The 21,243-nt window shown below is 34.6% G+C and overlaps 1 protein-coding gene and 1 long non-coding RNA gene across 2 annotated transcripts; one reads left to right on the top strand and one right to left on the bottom strand.

The window, feature by feature from the left end:
• Positions 1 to 1,383: 1,383 nt before the first annotated feature.
• On the bottom strand, positions 1,384 to 16,147 carry LOC121330643. Its single transcript, XR_005951880.1, has 3 exons — positions 15,686 to 16,147; positions 14,695 to 14,785; positions 1,384 to 1,419 (listed from the first exon to the last, which is right to left on the bottom strand). It is a non-coding gene; the product is annotated as an uncharacterized LOC121330643 (long non-coding RNA).
• A 584-nt stretch (positions 16,148 to 16,731) lies between these two features.
• Positions 16,732 to 21,020, top strand: LOC121331194 (Krueppel-like factor 4). The gene is made up of 3 exons (XM_041278420.1): positions 16,732 to 16,948; positions 17,477 to 18,527; positions 18,832 to 21,020. The coding sequence occupies exons 1-3, from the start codon at positions 16,865 to 16,867 to the stop codon at positions 19,005 to 19,007; spliced, it is 1,311 nt and encodes a 436-aa protein (XP_041134354.1). The 5' UTR covers positions 16,732 to 16,864; the 3' UTR covers positions 19,008 to 21,020.
• Positions 21,021 to 21,243: the final 223 nt, after the last annotated feature.

Raw genomic sequence — 21,243 nt, 5'->3', positions numbered from 1 at the left:
CCAACTCCACAATCTCCTGCTTGTGATACTCGGCAATTTAAGTTTTCATGTCTCAGCTGGGCTGATGAAGGAATAACTCCACCATTTGCTACCCAGGACACTTACCAAAGCTTTAACTCATTAGATAGTATAAATGCTTTCTAGAGCATGTTTGAATGGATTAAAGAACATTGTATATATATAAGATTGTTCTACAGCTGTTAAATAAAAACAGTTTAAAGAATATCGGGATGGAATAATGTCACCATAGTCAATGCCAATTTCTGTAAGCCACCTATTATGATAAAGCAGTCCTGTGTTGCACGAATTGCATTCAGCGAGATAGAAGTTCAAGGCAATATAAACATTACTAGCTTTTAACCTTTCTTAGCTCTTGTCGTAGCAATCAGAGTGTCTCTTGTTTCTTCAGTGTCATTGTTCCTGGACAGATAAGGTATAGCCATTACCCATTACAGTCGCAAGGTACTGAAAGGTAGTTGCCTCAGGATAAGTGCCAGGCATTGTCTCACGGTTTCATTAAAAAGTATTTAACATGCCAGACTATACTTTGAAAAAAACATATCTTTTGTCTTCTGGACTTTTTGATAGATCACCAACTCTGTTTTTCATTCACAGTCTAGCATTTCATAGCTTTGACAAAATCCCCAAGCCCCATTTATGTAATACCCATGGTCCCGTAAAACTGAGATCAAATCTAGCAAACAGGTCTTTAAATTAAAAAAGATTTTAAAAAAGCCTCAGTTAGGAGTCAATCCTCCTCGGGCTATATATATATATATATATATATATATATATATATATATATATATATATATATATATATCTGGAAAAAATTAAGAAACCACTGCAAAATTATCAGTTTCTCTGGTTTTACTATTTATAGGTATGTGTTTGGGTAAAATGAACATTTATGTTTTATTCTATAAACTACTGACAACATTTCTCCCAAATTCCAAATAAAAATATTGTCATTTAGAACATTTATTTGCAGAAAATGACAACTGGTCAAAATAACAAATAAGATGCAGTGTTGTCAGACCTCGAATAATGCAAAGAAAATAAGTTCATATTCATTTTTAAACAACACAATACTAATGTTTTAACTTAGGAAGAGTTCAGAAATCAATATGTTGTGGAATAACCCTGATTTTCAAGCACAGCTTTCATGTGTCTTGGCATGCTCTCCACCAGTCTTTCACATTGATGTTGGGTGACTTTATGCCACTCCTGGCGCAAAAATTCAAGCAGCTCGGCTTTGTCTGATAATTTGTGACCATCCATCTTCCTCTTGCTCACATTCCAGAGGTATTCAATGGGCTTCAGATCTGGGGATTGGGCTGGCCATGACAGGGTCTTGATCTGGTGGTCCTCCATCCACACCTTGATTGACCTGGCTGTGTGGCATGGAGCATTGTCCTGCTGGAAAAACCAATCCTCAGAGTTGGGGAATATTGTCAGAGCAGAAGGAAGTTTTCTTCCAGGACAACCTTGTACTTGGCTTGATTCATGCGCCCTTCACAAAGACAAATCTGCCCGATTCCAGCCTTGCTGAAGCACCCCCAGATGAGTCCAATTTTCAGCTTTGCCCAACACCTTGTTGTCTAATGGTTAGACGGAGACCTGGAGAGGCCTACAAGCCACAATGTCTCGCACCCACGGTGAAATGTGGTGGAGGATCGGTGATGATCTGGGGGTGCTTCAGCAAGGCTGGAATCGGGCAGCTTTGGCATGAATCAAAAAGTTTATGTTGAGCTAGAGTTATAATTCCAGTTCTGACTTTTGGAAATTGGCACTTGGAAATGGGAAATGACCTTTGTTAAGGGCACTGGTCTAATTATGAACCTCTCTTTTTCATAAACATAAGGGGAAATATTTGTATTACTAGGTGAAATGTGATTGCAAGCCAACACAACAGAACATTCCAAGTGTTAGTTGTTAGGAATGGTGATGGGGCTTAGGGCTAGGATGAGAGTTTTGGTTACAAAAACACAACCCTATATAGTAAACCTTATTGATTACCTATACATTATTATTATTATTATTATTATTATTATTATTATTATTATTATTATTATTATTAGTAGTAGTAGTAGTAGTAGTCGTAGTACAAAAATGTGTAATTGATTTTACTGGAGGCATTTCAATTATGGTAAATGTATTTATTCTCTAATTGTTCACCAATACAAAACTATTAAAGTATAGCCTATTTAAAAAAAAAAAAAAAAACATGTTTGTACAAATCAACTCCACACTGGCTGCTTCTCATATGACTCATGGCAAACTAAAATGGCATATCACAGTTCAATCTCCAGTCTTCCTACATGCACATCTCATTAGTACTCCAGACAATGACAGAGAAACTGTCACTTTCCATGCTTAATTAAGACAAAAGGTTTAATCTTACTGTTAATGTGTCTACTGTATGATACAATGTAAACATTATGAAATTGCAGCCTTTGAAACCACTGTAATGAAACTTAGTTAAGTGCTAAATTGGTTGTCTTCTAAAAAGACTTGTAATTATTTAACATTTTATTTAATTTATTTTATTTATTTATTGTTTAAACTTATATTTTTATAGTTGATGCTTGATCCAGATTTCACCCTTATCACAGCAAAAAATATGCGCTCTCTTTGTCTGTTTGAGGAAAATCTTAGCGCCTGAAGGCCATCTGTAAAGCAAAAAACTAAACTATTTCTAAAAAAAATAAAAAGCTAATTCGTGGCACTTGTCACACAAGAGTTAAGAGATTATACTTTATCGACTGGGAAAAAATGTCATCTTATGATATATGTTTTATTTGTTTAGCTATATTTCAATTACCACAATTTCTGAAAAACACTAACCACATACACATGTGAATGTGTTGTTTAACAGCTTTATATCTGCAGGTAAGCAGAGAACTAGCGATGCAGAACAGCAAGTCAGTCCGCTATCACAGGGCTGCAGCCACACCTTGCTCAATCATACCTCCACCAGGTAGACTATCTTCTCTGCTGGAGGTATACATTTTTTTTGTACGATATGTTAACCATTGTACATCTGTATGGCAAACCCCCAGGGGATTGTAAATGTTTACAGCTGTGCTAAGTCAATGATATGTGTGTTTAAAATGTTGTATGAAATCACTGGGTACATCATTGAGGATTGAGGTTTGAGGACAGACACAACTGTATATCATTTAAGTCAACTAGAGGAGTTAGTTCAGGGATATGTGAAAATAACTGGAGTGGGAGATTTTCTGGGACTAATGGCTTTTCCCAATTCCTAACACTATTTAATTGATATGATGCGTCAGTGGTATTAATGTGATGTATTGGTGCCTCTGATTGCTAGAAATAGCCCTTCAAACCAGACGTGTGCACTTGTTTTTACATCCATGTAAAGCACTGATCACCTTCTTGAAAGTCGATTAATGTTTGAGATTGCTTAGCAGATGGTAATACCACAATATATTTCATTTTTTTCAGCTTTGGGGATTTCCTCAGCCAAGGTGTATGGGGCAGGGAGACAAAACTGTAAACTCAATTAACTCGTTTTATGTATCTTCAGTGAGGTTTTTAAAACAATGTGCCTTTTTCAATTGGGATAGTATGATAGTTTTAAAATACTTTAAATATTGACGTTTGCATATTTATAGGTCTCTCTAACAAGATTTTTTTGGATGAGGGATTACAGGTTGCGTCTAAAGCAGTAAAAAGCACAACTATTAAAATCCATTAAACTACTGGCAAACAGGGCAGAATAGCACAGCAAACTATTGGAGTTCTTGCTAACTTTGAAAAACAAAACAAAAACAAAAACTAGATTTAGGATTTATAATATGTTTAAAGGTAATCATATTCTGTAAATTATTGTGTAGTTAATACCTGTATCTTGGATATATCGTTTAAAATAAGCAAGGCAAAGCAGTTATTTTCAGCTCTCTCTCAGCTAAGAGTGTTGTGAGCTTTGTTGTACCGTTCCTGTTCAGCAAACTATTTACTCCCAGAAACAAGAGTGATTTTCATTTGACAAAGAAAAACAGGTTTGTCCTTTAGGTATGACCAAAGGCAGTCATTAATCAAGGTGCTCACTTGTTACCATAAAGACATTCATCCATCATTCTATAACTGTGGTGCAGCAAAATCTTTGTGATTCTGCTGCCCCCCAATTTAACCAGAAACAACATGCTGCAAAAAATTGTGATAACCACAAATTTATAACAGGGAAAAACTGTGGTGTTTACCTAAGACACTGTCATAATAGGATTTCTAAATGTTTGAAGCACCTACAGTTGCAAGCATTTTGAAAGAGGATATGTTTAGGGTGGAGTCCCTTTGGCTTACTGCCTGTAAGTGTCATGTACTGTATCAGTCAGGATTCCTTCTGTGTAGGTGAATGGTGGGAAGAAATAACTTCAGTGCTAGAAGGAATGCACAGGACTAGTTTGAATAAATGCCGCATGTGTCCTTTGGTCACCTTCCTTTCATTGACTTGTTTATAACTGCCTCTTTACATTGTGAAGCAAGATTCGAAGCAAGTGCCAAGGCACATTTTTCAGACAGTATAAAGCTTGTAAAACCACTTGGTTGCAAGAAAAGAACAGGTAAAATGTTGCTCTGAGTAGTTTATTTCTGTTTGTTGTATCTTTCAGGTTAAATTTTCATTTTCTTTGCTTAAAATGTAGGGACATATACAGTATATTGCTGGTTCCACCACCTCATAGTTCTAACGTCAAACATACAAAAAATCTTGGTAGCACTTTTTAGATGAGGGCAACTAGTGTCATGTAATTACATTGTAATAATTACAAACTTTTTTTCTGCTCTTACTTGGTAACTACTGTGAAAGGACATGACAATGGCTATGTGAACAACATTGTTTTACCTAACATGTAAATGTATTGGTAGTCTAAGGAGCTACCGAAATCTTTAATAAGACACATTATTCAAAAGAACCAAAAAATATATATTTTGTAATTGGTTCCAGGTAATTACTTAGATGCTTTGTCTATTCTTTTTGGACAATGGAACAACTTAAAATCAGAAGTGCTATGCTCTGGAGAGCATGTTTACTGTATATTTTATGCTGCAGCACAAGTTAATGATGAATATATTTGTAACTTAATCAAACAATGAGGTTTAAAGAGACGCCAGATATGCCTTAAACAGGTTATGTCTGAGAGGTTATGAGTCATCCCAATTCCTATAGAGCAATGAAGGTGTGTCTCTTCATTATAAAACCGGTGGTACAGACTGCCAACTTTGTCTTCATTTTACATATAACCCAGTATGCACAGAGAAAGCACATGCAAGTGTAAACCAGGCTGAATGTTTATTGAATACGTTAACAACTTTGCTTGTTTATGTAAATACTTTCAATAACAATTTGGAACTTTGTTTCAATGCTTTACATGCTTGCTAGAGAAAAAAAAAATCCCAAAGGCTTTATTTATTTATTTTTTTAAAAAAATATCTGTAGCCTCCCATCAGGCAAACTGCAGTTAACATGCACTGAAACAAACAGCTGGATGAAGTTTGAATGCAATGTGAATGCACTGTGCTGTACCTGCAATTCAAGATCATCTAAAGAAATTCTGACTGTAGTTATTCGACATTGAAATAAGCAATACATAGAGATGATGAAATGTTGAAACAATACACAATCGATATATCACCCATGAGCATACCCCCCCCCATGTCCAGGCATAAATTAGTTTACTTTTTAAAAAGGCATAATTGTAATCTTATAATTAAGGGTTCGTGAGAAATCCCTGGCTGATTCGTTTTTTAAATGGCATCAGACAATACATTTGGATAACTTATAAAACAGTAAGCCCTGCGAAAAGAAAATTGGGTAGTTTAATTATGGTTATTAAAGTATTAACTAAAGAGACAGAATGGCATTTTCACTCAGCAAAGCATGTGATGGCCAACAATAAACCTAGATAGTTTGCTTCTGGTTGGAAATAAATAAGGCACAGAGATCTGACACACAACCACAGACCCCTTTAGATGCATTAATCCAAAGATTAAACCAACAAAAAAGTTTAATCTTAGGGTTAATGTATTTAATGTACCAAGAAAAAACTGGCTGCACATAAATGACTATGTAAAAAAAAAAAAACTAGAATATGTATTGCTTGGTGTTCTATAATGTTCAAGTGCAAAATGAAAATGTGTTTTATTAAGGTTTTTTTTTTTCTATTTCTGTTTTTTGTTATGTTTATATAAATCAGAATATAAATATCTAAAACTATATTTCATATTACAGCATTGTCTACATATTTTTTGTAAATTGTAAGGATTAGAATTGGGGTTTGGTTAAGGAATAAACAGACTCATAGACAGATGCACATCTCAAAGCCAGTAGTATCTATCATTCAAATGATGAAACAAACGTGCCAGTGTAAAAGGTTAATGTATCTGAGGCATAGCCTGTGTTGTAAAATACTGCCACAAAAGAGTTCATTTTTATTGTGGGATAGACACAATTGAATTTGAGAATCATAGAACACAGCTGTCTATTAAGTGTAACGGCAATATCTGAAAATGTTAGTTCCCTATCGTCCAGAAACAACAACAACTAAAAAAAAACATGAGCATAATATGGTGAATACAGTGAATGAGGTCAAGTAAAAATGTAGGGAGCTATTGTACTGTACAATATGAAGGTCACGGTAAATTCCTCTTTAAACACCATGTATCAACACTTTTGGTTTAAGTAGATTTATCTATTAATAGGCATTGGTAAACATGTGATTAAACATGTTGGCTATAATAGTTTAACATCTAATTATAATGATAGCCTTCAGTGGAAAGTGTCATGCCCTGCTATATAGTAAATATAACATGCTTTTTATAATTCATGATTTCAGGTTTTATAACACCTTACTGTTATAACCTCTTTTTTACATTTGTTTTGCATTTCTTTGCTTTCGCGAGGGAGGTTTTCCCTCTGTAGACTTCCTAAAGCTTCCTATTAGGAAGGACCCTTTATACATGCTTTGTCATTTCATCTCTGTGAGGATTCGACTTCAGAATGGTTTTATTTTCATATCCATTGAAGAGTTTCAGTCAAAAAGCTCTTCAAAATGTGTTCTCTGTTTTGGGACACAACATCTAAGTTTTCTTACAAAGTTTGAAGGTAGGTAAATAATTGATCGTGGGTAGACTAGATTATAATTTGCTGTGTATATTTTATCTCTAATCTTATTAGGTCCTCACAAATCCTATTTGCAACTATGGAGTCCTCACATATGTGGTCACATGCTTACACACAAACACATGCACAAATTTTGTTTTGCATTTACATAAAATGTACAAAACAGCTTCACTTTTGTCTTTGAATATTGTAATACCCTTGCCTGTTAGAACCTGCAGCTTCTGTTTCCTTCAGCACATTATCAGTCACCCGACTGGATTATGACTCATCACACTGCGGATGCTAAGCTCTACAGGAATGAAATAGCGTGCTAGTAGTGGCATTCCTTCTTCAGTCTTCTTAATGTTGTTTTTTTCAATAAACTGAAAAGGGCTGGTAGATTTTATGAGCATCCTTAATCTACTTGAGAATAGCAAAGTGTGGCATTATTGAGTTCGCTCATGTCAAGTACATTTTTGATTATTTGGACAGGGGTTCAAGGAGTTTACTCTCAGTAAGAGGTGAGGCACAGCAACGGTTTTAATCAAATTAAAATAAAATGCTGAGCAATCCTATGCATCCAAGTAGAATTTCCTAGCGGAATTTTGGAATGCCTTAGGAATACACACTACTCCATTGGAATTCATATGAATTGTCAGCCAAACCGATAAAATATTAAAATGTCACGTTGTCCAATATTCAGAAACAGAAACAGTCAATTTACCACTGCATAAACATACATCACCCCACATGCACAAACACATCTGCTTAGTTGCAAAGATAGCGCTACAGGGCGTTTTCCAGAAATCATGGTCTAGGAATAATCGCATTTTGAAAATAAAATATGTGAAGCATGTGAAATGCAAGATCTAGTAGATGGATATAGAAATGTGGAACAGTCTGGGGTGGGAGGAGGAAAAGAAGAAGTAGAAGAAACACCACGTAACTGTGCATAATAAGTCTGTAATTCTATTGTGGATTTCTGGTGACATATAAATCGCAAGAGAGCTAGCTGGAGTGATTTAGCAGTGTCATCACAAAACACAATTAGAATTACAGCCTTGTATATACAGCTTTTATGTGTTTTGTTAACACATGAAAACTACATGTATTATCGGAATCAGAATGGCTTTCTTAGCAGGTGAAGCCTCTGCTTTCTGAGGACCATCAATCTAAACTGTCTAACACAGAGGGCATGTGACTGTGGTAATGTCTTACTAAATGTATTTTGCTTGGTGTTTTTTTAAGAGTACTTACATTATTCTGGAAATGTCTCCCTCTCTTCTGCGGACAAAACTTTAAATCTGCAGGCAGTTGCTTTGGTATTGACAAGTGTTTTGTTGTGTTCATGCACTAGCATGGAGGTTAACAGTTAGTCATCAACCTTATTATACACAGGGAAACGGATTATACACAGGCCTCTCGCCCCCATCTAATCTTATTATAGACAGGTCTCGCTGCACCATCGTGTCTAATATAAGGAATAAACTATACCAAATTGTTCATAATACAATCGTTCAAGAGCCTCAGGTGGCAAGATAAACGACAAGACCAAGCCTTGAAAAATCATATGTTCCCAATCTTATGAATGCAAAGATTTTCTCTTCACTCCCATATCACGTAATAACCAATTCCAATCCCAACACCACACAATAATTTTATTTCAAATTAAAATTGTCTCTGCCTTTGCAGTTCTTTTTATATACAGAAGAGGCCAAAACAAAATTGAATCATTTTTTTGCAACAAAAGAAGAAGATTGAAAGTTGTACTGTATAACTGATGAAACCATACTTAAGTGGAAATAATGAGTATTGTGTGTGTGTCTGGACTTGCAGTTTCATTCATTGTCACTGATAATTATTTTAACCGTAATCTAATTTTTTTTATGCTATATTTTTGGCTTCATTGTGGATTGACTCTTGAGGGCTTGTAATTATCCTGTGATTGTGTCTGAATGCTGGCTTTATTACTGATATCTGGAGCTACAATCAAGACCATTTTCTTCTGTATGAAGAAAACATGGATGGGCAAGAAAGAAATAATAATAATAATAATAATAATAATAATAATAATTTTAGTAACTTTCTACTAACTTAATCATGTATTTAAAGGTTTCGACTTCAAGAATAATTTACAGAATTCTGTGTACTGAAAATAATTTTTAAAAATGTACATTAAAACCAGCAACCTGGTGGCAGCAACCTATATGGATAACCTAGTAACTGCACAACAATAAAAAAGTTGATTACCATGGAAATTTTGGCCAGGTGTATTCGTTTGAGATTAAAAGGTGCTGTTACAATAATAGCAATTATGACCTGTTTTGCTGGAGATAATATTTTCCTCATGAAGGAGGGGACATCCTCAATTATTTTTCCACATGTGATTTTTTTTCCCCTGCAAATTATTTTTATTACATCGATTACGCGTATATATATATATATATATATATATCTATATATATATATATAATATATTATATATATATATTATATATACAATAAGAATAATTCTTTTTCCTATTTATTTATTAGCAGAAACTCTTATCCAGGACGACTTACAGTTGTTAAAAAATTGCAAAACACAACATGAACACAATGTGTAAATATGTTTTAAAGCTAATTGTAAACACTTAAACAAAAAAAAGTGTCTCTTAAAATAAAGTGTGACCACGTTTTCTATTAAATATGGAAAACAATTTATGCCTCAAAAATGGCAAATCACATTTTAAAAGAGCTTTAACACAGTATTTAGTCATTGAAGATAATACAGTATATTACCCATAACATATGGGTTAGCTTTAAAGTATCCTTGAGTGAAGCTTGTACGGAATAGCCTTTTCAAACCATGAAAAATGATAAATGATAAAGATCTGTATAAACTCATCTCGACATTAAAATAAATATGTGCACTATTATACAGACATGGATGGATACCATTGGCTTTTATGTGTGGATGTCATCTATGTTAACATTTAATGCATCGTTTTAATTATTTCACTTTTGTTTTAATGTTGGTTCTTTTTTTAAATTATGTAGACTACTAAAATACCAAAATAAAATGTCTTATAGCATTATACAACCCTCATGGATTTCGTCAATCGCTGTCTTCAGGGGTCAGAGTTCTGCGTTCATACCCATAAGAATGTATTGCCAATAGCCAACAATAAATTATAGGCTGTCATTTGTGTGTGGGTGTGTGTGTGTGTGTGTGTGTGTGTGTGTGTGTTTAATTCCATGGCACCTTCTACGGTTAGAATTAGGTTAACAGTATAGTAAATCTAACCAGAACATTAGTCTACTATAATGGCAAGTATATTAATCATATGTGTCTTTCTGAAAGGCATAAAAAATTATGAGTGGTAAATGTATCTAATCTAGTGGCTCCTTTAAAAACTGTTAAAAAGGAAAGAGCAAATGGATGCAGGAAACAAAGATGGGTGGAGCAGGATAGGACTCCATTCTAGTCCAACTTAAAGCCTATTCAAATAAAGAATAATCGAGAAGTAAAATATTGTTTGTTTTATGTCTGATACACCTAAGGAGCCAGTGGGAGTAGCCTCTATACCATCTGCATGTATGCATGCACAATCCAGGATAGATTTTTATAGACCTATAATAACATGTATGTTCTTGGAGTGGGAATGAGGTGACTAGGCCTATGTTTTTGGGATGAGTGAGAATAGTGTCCTGTATGTTTTTTTTTTTGCTAAAATTGAATGACTCCCAAAATTAATACGAAGAAACATATTAGTCCAAATAGACACGATGTTCTTTAAATCTAGTGGAATCAAAGCCATAGCGTGCATAAAAAAAAAAAAAAAAAACTAAAACATTGATATGAAAAGAACAACTATCTGATGAAAAGATAAACAGAGATCTATTTTTCAGGCTTTAGGTAGCCTATCCTTGCGTATTAAATAAAAAAAGAAGGTAGGCTATGTCATTATTTCTCCTATGGTCAAATTGTGGTCTGGTTAAACATACAAAGCCACCTACTAATTAAACATTGGAACAGGGACTATTATATGTTGCATCTCCTAACGTTACCCTGTAAATTAAGTTACGCAAATCAATGAGTCCCAAACTAGGACCTGTGACTGTGAAACATGCACACAAACTGTCCTGCACGCCCGCCGCACGTTCTGCTTAGCAAACGGACAGGATGATGTTTTAGAGGAACACCGAGAAAATGATTTGCGTGCTAGTGTCATGTGCATTTATCAGAAAAAGTAATTTTATGCATGTCTTGTAAATAAAATGGAATGTCTCCTGTTTGTTATCTCTCCCAGTCTATCTGCATAGGCCCTATCTACCATCTTACTAATTGTGTTTAGAAAACAGTGAACTTCCCTTCTCTTCGAACACACAACACAATAAAACCAAGGAAACATGAGCACCATCCACACCAGTTTTGTCCAAGTCTAATTTAGAAGGCATAAACTGGTACCCTTACACTTTAAAATAATGACCACACATGCGTACACTGTAACAATATGTTAAATAATTAAACACCACTACAATGCAATAGATTCAAAATACATTGTATAATTTGTGTATTTTGTGTGTATATAGACTAAAACAATTAAAATCAACATAAAATGTGATTCAATCTGAAAAATGTATGAGTTATATGGATATGTCCACAAATGCACACATCTCTAAAAACTGTTTCTTTGTATATATATTATGTTCACTACATTTTTTTAAATTATTTTTTTCACTAAAAACATGTTTTCTCACTTCCATCACTTCATCATAATTACTTCAGCCTACCAGACTAGAACTTGTATTTTGGTTACAATTTACTCCTTATCTTACTAGAGCCTTTCATGTCAATTACAATCTTGTAATATGTATTTGAACAAGTCATGCTCTTATGACTGGATATCTCAGCCATCAGTGTAACAATAACAGTTATGTTTGGTCATAGGGTCCGAGTCGTGGTCCATGTCCCTCACCCCACCCCCCATCGGCTAAGAGTGAAAGTTGAGAGAAGCCTGTGTGTCCCAGTGCTATTAGGGAAGGGATCCAGAGTTTGCTCAGGAAATTTGCCCCATTTCCATTTCCACTTGGCTCCAGACACACCAGCTATCCCGGATTTAGGATTTGCGTAGGCAGGTTAAAAATAACCGGGGTATAAAAACGAAGAGACGAGTCCTGGAACGCCACCACAACAGAACAAATCACCATTCGCAGTAGATCTGTATTACTTAATAATATATAGATATATATATATATATATATATATTATATATATATATATATATATATATCGTATATTTTTAAAGACTGTTGACGACCGTTGCAACAAAAAGCTTTTTGTAACTATATCGTACACAACATATCGTGAAATTATTCCTGAGTTTATGAATAGGCCTATAACATTTTTCTGCTGGACTCTGACGTTGATTATTATTATTATTATTGGCAAAAGATATACTGTCCTATAAAAGATTATAAGGCGTTTACTCTGGTCAGCGAATAGAGAAATGTAGGTGCACCCTATAGATTAATAAATGTATGATCTGTTATTTTTAAAACTCGTGGAGATTGTATTAGCCTACTTTTGGCTGTTTTACTTTGTTTTTCTGCTGATTCCTCCTATTGACGCCAGGAGTCTATTTCCATGTAAATAGGGTTTTATAGCTTAGCTCCAACTGACTCTTGAACCCTTGCCATGATAACATTGTTTTTTTGTGCAGCAGGGGAAAAAACTGTTATATAATGATAAGAAAAGTGACGACTTCTGGTTAAAATCTTTGTTTCGTTTTCGCTGTGTCTTTAAAATTGTACGAAAACATACATGATCTGCTGTTAATTTGAATTTAAAATGCTAACTTCAATGTATCCTGAACTGTAAAACAAAAACTGTGTCTGCTTTCGGAGGGATTATTACAAGTGTTTGTCAGTGAATGTCTGCATCTGCCTAATAATAAAACACAGCAACATATTACAGTGGTGCATTTAGTAAAAAATAACTCATGTAATTACGCATAACAGAGTGTATTAGATGACACTATTGATAACAATAGCCCATTGTTATTTACTGTCTTAAGGCGTTAATAAATTAGCCACACTTTAAATTTTTTTTTTAAAAAAGATAATAGCTTAGAATGATTTACAATGATCAAATACGAATTAGAAACATGCATGCGTGTTTGGCAATGTAGTGGGTCAACATATTGTCTAGGCTAACTGACACAATTAGTCATGTTTACCAGAGCTGAGCGATGCAAGAGGAAAGGCATTACGTTGTTAAACTAACCTGTTTATTGTTTTATAGCAAGCAATGCCTTGTGTTTAGATGTTTCTTACAGATTTAGACATGACAATTAATCATACATCAAACTATATTATTATTATTTTGTAAATAAAACTGGTAGACAACACTATGGGGAGACCGGGGACAGCTGTAACATTATTTATGTATTTATTTTTACCTTTTTCTCCATTACACACATGGTTTGAGCTATAGTTTGACCAGACTTTGATACAAACAACTTACATCTGTTCTCTACCAATCCATAGTTATCCTGTTTTAAGAGCTGATATACATACAGCAAGAGGGCTTGAAATGTAAGATGCCCGATGTTACAACTGACCCCCCATGGCCAGGGTCAGTTGTAATGGGGGGGTGGTTAGATGAAACATTCTGTGAAGAATAGCCTAATTAAATCAATAACAGCACATTTAACTCAAGAATTGAACGTTTTATTGAATAGGCTAAGCTCATTTTTCACATGAAGCAAATATGTCTGTTTTTATTTAATTCAAAAAATATCTATTGAAAAATAAAAAAAAAGTTAAAATGTGGCCATTTTTTTGTTGTCCTACTTTTAAAACTTTTTAACATCCCTTAAATGGTAGGCCTTTTCAAGCAAGAATGTGTCACTCTGAGTCACAATTGTGATAGATGTACACTTTGTTAACTTCAGTATAGTTTCCTTTGTGTCAATTATAGAGATCAGGGATGAGAATGCCAAAAGTATTTATCCATAAACTGGATGACACAAATATATCACAAAATAAAATTTGGGCAAAATGTACTCTACTTGGTCAAAAACAGCTTTCTGTAAATAAATTTCGGGCCTTTGGCACACATCTCATCTTCTACAGGCTGACAAGAGACCTGGGGCTCATTTCAGTTCACACGTACGCTGTCGTGTCAGGCTCTTATGACGCCGGGAACAGATTATACGATAACAGCAGCGTTTCTAGATAACGTTGCTCACACGAGTCTATCGTATTATTTTAACTGACCTATTTTACCGACGCCAATTTACCTGGTGTAGGCCAATAAAAACGACGGGTGGATCACAGCCATTTCCTGCGTTGAATTTTAAGAAACATGGCTGTTTCCTTCTCTTTGAAAAATGATTACGCCAACGTGGTTTCCTAACCAATCAAAATAAATGTTCCTCTTGTGCTGCGTAATTCATCTAGTTTCAGATAGTACGGTAGTGCTAGCCGACAGGTCGTATTGAAACATGGCACCGACAAGTAGTGGACTCAAATATTGAAACAGGTGATAACTGGTCGTAAGACCTATAGTAGTTTCAACTTACAGTGTTTGCAATGAGTGAGTGATGGCACTCTAGCTTGCTTCTGATTGGAGAAATTCAAGGTGTTACAACCGTCCCCCGTCACCGGTGTACCCTAGAAAAGATAAGGTCAATTTATAACATAAAAGGATACTTTAGTAAATCTCGCTTTGGATAAATCTTCACCAAAATCGCTATTCGCTAACCTGTTTCAAATATCTGTATACCTTACAAGAAATGTTCATTGATAGGAAATCATTGAATGTCTCTCTTCATTAACACAGTTATCTTTGCAAGTGTGGACACGAATACACCCGTTCTTCGTTGCTAAAGATTATTGAGTTGCATTTTTAATGAAGCTTTAAAAAAAAAAAAAAAAATTAAATAAAATAAAAAATAAAAACATTAAACATTATTTATTTCAAGTCACTAAAATGTTTACAAAAATTGTAAAATATATTTCTTCTTATTTATTTAAAAGAGCATTTTAATCAATTAGAGTTATTAACAAATTAACTGCCACCTCGTGTCACCCGCAATCGTTTTAATCGCAGTTATAAAAAGGTAAAAGAGAAAACTAAATAAGGTTAGCATTTAGCCTATCCAATATTAACTGTTAACATGTTTGCAGTCTCTCTGGATTGGAAGATAAAGTAATCAGCCATGTCTTTTAATTTGATCTCTATTTGAGCTAGCTTTACTCATTGCTTCTTCGGTGCACTACTGTTGCTTGGAGGCACTGTACGTCCAAATCTATCTCTATACATTATTCTAAGTTTAAGAAGTTTAGTGGAGCCCCCTATTGATATGTGAGAATATGTTCCGGAGACTTTAACAAAAATGATTGTTTGACAAATTCCCAGCTTGTGCAAATTCCCAGTGCAATGCTGTTTTAAAATATTTGTATGATTTAAACCAACCAAAAAGACAGACAGAGACAGACAGTAAGAAAGAAAGAAAGAAAGGAGGTGAATGTCGTTGCATTTATTTATTTATTTATAAATTCTACACTTACATTTCTCCCAATACCGCGACTGTTAAACGTTTTTCTTAGAATGTGTGAATTGCAAATTGAACCAGACTGGCTAGCCACAGAAACCTGGGACGTACACATGTTATAGATAAGGGCCTTATCACGCTTTAACAACTTGAACTGGCAGATAATACGATTTTCTAATGCTGTCTAGCAAACATGCGCATACATAGAAGTTACAAGGAAACCAACCTCTTATATTATTCCCTTTCATTTTTAGTAGCTCACCGGTATTAATTAACTTTCAAATATAGTCTGTCACTGCATTTTCAGAAATAAAAGCTGCATACACAAAATCAGCTTTACTTGGTGATTAATCTTGCATATATTTAAAATAAAATTGGAACTGCTTTGTATTTGAAAGATAGCTATAGACTAAATTGCGAAATCAAAAATGGTAAACTAAACGAAGTCCTATTTTTTTTTTTTCCAAATGTTATTGGAATGCAGTATATAATCACATTATCCTGTTTAATCTCATACGGTTATTTGAATATGCACCTGTGTTCATCAGTCACGTCATATTTTGTTTGTTATCAGATTTTACGCGGGGTGCTTCTTTCCCCTAATACCAAAATAAACAATTTAAGAGCGAGGGATTAGAAAACAAAACCCTGCTTATTTTCTCTAATGGACACAGTTCTCGTCGAGTGTCTTAATTGAAACGATCACAATAAAGGTTGTAACTTGATCTTTACATAAAGTCATACGTCTAACTACAATTAAATTACACGTACCAAGTAGTGCAGGTTTTATTTTATCAACACCACAAAAAAACAGCTTTATTTATCTAAGAAAATGAAAGAAAGAAAACGTTCTGCTTTGTCTTTCAGTAATATTCGTTTCTTAGTATTAAAGGCTATTGAGATTAGTATGTAATTCCACCCTCATAAGAAGAGTAATCGGTCTGTTGGCAAAGGTAAGAAGGGCAGGTACAATGGGCGTGGTCTCATTTCAGCTACACCAATTAAAATGTAACACCAGCCAAGCCTTTCTGGGCTATGGTGAGATAAAACAATCCAGCCACTTTCAAAGTTCAAGCAGTTGCAAAGTTTTTGCCGTGTAGAACAGTTTCTAAAACTCAACTTTTCCTCACTAACTGGATTTAGGAATTGAGAACAATTGCTAGGAGTTTGTGCCTGTCAAAACAAACTATTTACCATGGCTGTCGCCGATGCCATGCTACCTTCAATCTCCACATTTGCTGACCAGAGTATGGATGAAAAACAAGAAGAAATTGTGCATGTGAGTTTTATTTTTTAAACTTTCATGGGGTGTCTTGTTTGTAAACTGTCAAAGGTGTCACTGTGTAATTGGATGTTTGTTGTTGCTCAAAACCTATACCAACACATTTAATACCTTTGTATTTGCTGATACAGGGTGCACGACTAATTCATTTAAAATGTTCTTATTTTTACATTTGTTTTTTTACCAACTATCTTTTGCAAAAAACAGTATCTACTTACTGAATACCAAAATGCAATACTGTGAAATGCTTTTAAAAGCAACTGGGTGTGTAGTAATAGAAAGTAAATAATAATAATAATAATAATAATAATAATAATAAACATGTAAAAATCCTTATAACCTGCTTTAGATGACAGGTTACATTTCATATGCCTGAAGCTGGCTCGTCTTGGTTTTCTCTAATGACAGCTTTAGGCATCACAAGACAGAAATATTTGAATAACATACTTGACTAGAAACTGGTTACTTTGCATTGACGTTTTATTTGTAATTACAAATATATTTTTTTCTCTTGTCATCTTGCAGAGATGGAAGGTGGGGCGGAATGACAATAATGGACCGGTGAACGAATCGAGGCCGCTCATTGAAGTTGAATTCAACGTCGTCGAGTCAGCGTCGTTAAAAAAGGACGAAGATGATTTAAGCAAATTTTTGGATTTAGAGTTTATCCTGTCCAATACCATTGCATCTGAGAATGGGAATAACTCTTTACATCAATCAGTTTACCCTCTGCCTGAGACGCCCGAGAGCTGCAGTACCGTATACGACAGCGACGGCTCCTATCCTACGCCAAACAACTACGGTAACAGCAATAGCTTTTCAGGAAGCCCAAGCCACAGCCTGGTCGCTGAACTCCTAACCCCAGAGCTGAACTACAACGGTTCTTGTGACATTCAACAGGACTACAGCATGAAGGCAGTCGTGGATAGAAGGGAGTACACAGAGCTTAGGACACCCAGCGTGGGGAATCCTAGTCAGTTATCCATGCCCTTGGAGAATATGCACCACATGGGACTAAAAATCAAAACAGAGAACCAGGAGCACTCATGCATGATGGCAGCTGAATGTATGGGGAAGATGGTAGACCAAAAGTCAACCCTGTTTCCCATGCATCACCAACAGCATAGTCATCAAGTGCCACATCGTGGGTTTGTTCACCATAGGGTACCGCAATCGACATCCTTAGAAGAGATGGTTCCAAAAAACTGCCACTCTATCGCTGATATGCACCCCCACACGCATATGGCCTTTCATCAGCAGTACCATTTCGGCAACTCATATGCAAACCATTATGGCCACCACCAAGCCACACCTCAGTTTCACGGACAATTCAATATCTTTAGAGAGCCCATGAAGGTCCATCACCAAGGCATGCGTGGTATGATGCTGACTCCTCCGTCTTCCCCGCACCTGGAATTCTTTGCGCCCGTCTGCGCCCCAGAAGACTGCAAACCCAAACGAGGACGCCGAACCTGGGCAAGAAAGCGGACAGCAACCCACAATTGCGAGTTCCCAGGCTGTGGGAAGACGTACACCAAAAGCTCTCATCTGAAAGCTCACATGCGCACTCATACAGGTAAGCAACATTATTATTATTATTATTATTATTATTATTATTATTATTATTATTATACAATTTGTGAAATAAAAATTATTTGTATATTTAACGTCTTTTAGAAAAGATCATAACTGCTTAATACCACTTCTAGTCAAATTTCCATAACAAATTGGATTAGAAATATAAAGTAAACTACACACACACACACACAATGTATAATTATAAGAAATATTTTTAATCTAAACAGAAGTTATATTGAACCTCGGTATTTCAGACTTTCAAATTGTCTTCAGTACTAATAAGAAATTGTCTCTTTTTCCAGGTGAGAAACCTTACCATTGTAATTGGGAAGGCTGTGGATGGAAATTCGCTAGGTCTGATGAACTTACTCGCCACTACAGAAAACACACTGGCCACAGACCTTTTCAATGCCACCTGTGCGAGAGGGCCTTCTCCCGATCCGACCACCTGGCACTGCACATGAAGAGACACCTGTAAAAAGAAAAGCAAAAACAAAAAGAACATTTAAAAAAATAGTATAATAATATTATAAAATAAAAAAAGTGGCTATTTATAAGATATCACATATTTTGGGTAAACAATACGTTAATTTATGTATATAAGTGTCACTAAATTAAGACTTCGTATTTAAGAAAAAAGAGCTGTTAACCTTCTTGATGTGTCTAATACAAATAATGACGTCAGCTGTGGCATTTCAACTTTTACAAAGCAGGGCGGGACCCATGTTGTATATTGTTGTGCATAGCTTTTTGAAAAGGAACTTTTGATTGTACATTCTTTTTTTGTTAATATTGCCTTCGAAAAACTACCATCGGCTTTCTACATGCCAAGAGACAAAACGAAATAACTTTTTGAACTGTGGGAACTATTCGATACTAAGAATATCTGTGTATTATAACTTAAAAAAAAAAAAAAAAAAATCTTTGTGTATAAAATGTTTGCTTGTTTCGTCTAGTTAATTCCTTTTGGTCTGTAAAACATAATTGTTTTTGATGTTCTCGAGTTACAGAATCCGGTACTGTTGGACTGCCTTGTTTAATGAAGTTGTACACTTTGTAAAGATATAAATGAACTGTATTATTATTACACATATACTTGAAACTTATTTTTTTAGCAGAAGTTATTAACCACTTGTTTACTGGCCTCATATAGCTCTCCAAAAAAGTTAATTATTATTATTATTATTATTATTGTATTGGTATTTCTATGCAGACGAAGGCAAAAAGCTAAATAATTCACTTCAAAAGTGCAATATGTGGTGTTTATCTTCTAATTTTAAAGTGGATGCTTTTGTACTGTTGGTAGGGTTATCCAAAGGGGGAAAAAAATTTAAAAATATGAGCAATGTATGTTGTGTGTTTTGAGAAAAATAAATGCAATATTAAAAAAGAGGTCTTCCGTACTATCAGAATACTTTTTTTTTTTTCAAAATACCCTACTGCAATTCAATTTTGCAAGTCCCCTTTACCCTCTGTTCTCTGAAACATGATTTTGTTTTGCTGACACAAAAGACTCAAATACATACAATTAGGCGCTAAAAATAAGTAGATTTGTTTGAACAATTTAACATCCAATTTTGACTGAACACTATCCCAAAAAAATGGCATAGTGAGTGAATTGTATTATACACGTTTGAAGTTGTATTTATTTTTGTCAAGAAAAGGCAGAATGAACAAAGCGCGTTAACCTGAATTACCAGTTTAAGGTAACGCAACTTTAAGCAGCATGTATCAAATATAATATAGGGATTACCTTGGGAGAAACGGAAAGTGGTGTTTATCATTACTTAAACATATTTTGTTTCTCTTCTCTTTACATTGTGCCAGCGTGCCAAAATGGACTTTGTGAGTTAACCGCTTCAGCATTATTTCAATTGATGGACTGTTTTCTTTCCTTTTTCTTTACTTGAATGAAATTATCTTGTATTTTCTGAAGATTACTTCACTGCTGGAAACGATGGTAGTATAGTGTACGTTCTAAACCACATCGCTTGAGCTAACTCTTATTCTATCCTATTTAATTCATTTATAACATGTGTTAACAAATACATTATTTAGATTTTACTGTATGTCTATCCAATACAGGTACAAATAAATAAATACCTAGTAACCCTCACAAAAAAACAACTATTGTCTGACAATACAGTAGGCTATATCCTTTAAGTACAGTGTGTGTATATATATTATATATATGAATGATTGTATTTAAGGATAAATGATCATAACTTCACATTGGAGCCAACCCAGAAGATTAAACATTCTTTCATCTAATCACTTTGACGCCTGTAGGCACATGGTGTCTATAGCATGTGTCTTCTTTAAAATACCTACAAATTATAAATCGAACAACTGAACAAAGTGCCGAATATCTTCAAGAAAAGGCCAACAGTATCATTGTTAGTGCTAATAAAATATAAAGCAATGAAATACAATGAATGCATGTGTTGCGACAGGGGGACAAACTAAAAACTTTAAACTATTCACCGCACTGTAAACCGAAATGTTGAAGAATTAAATACAAGTCCTGCGAAACAGATTAAAAGCAGATTTTAGTGTTTCTTTTCAAATGTAATGCAAGTATTACCAAAATAAACTTTATAGTACATGTTCAATTGCGCATAAGAGTTATGTTTAATTCTTAAACAATTATAGTGTGGAGCAGAACATAAATCTGTTCTTTAGGAAAATACAATTTAATATAATTACTGTACTAT

The sequence above is a fragment of the Polyodon spathula genome, chromosome 18 (assembly GCF_017654505.1).
Source record: "Polyodon spathula isolate WHYD16114869_AA chromosome 18, ASM1765450v1, whole genome shotgun sequence".
NCBI lineage: Eukaryota > Metazoa > Chordata > Actinopteri > Acipenseriformes > Polyodontidae > Polyodon > Polyodon spathula.
The sequence above is the reverse complement of the archived record's forward strand: the minus strand, read 5'-3'. Positions and strand labels throughout refer to the sequence as shown.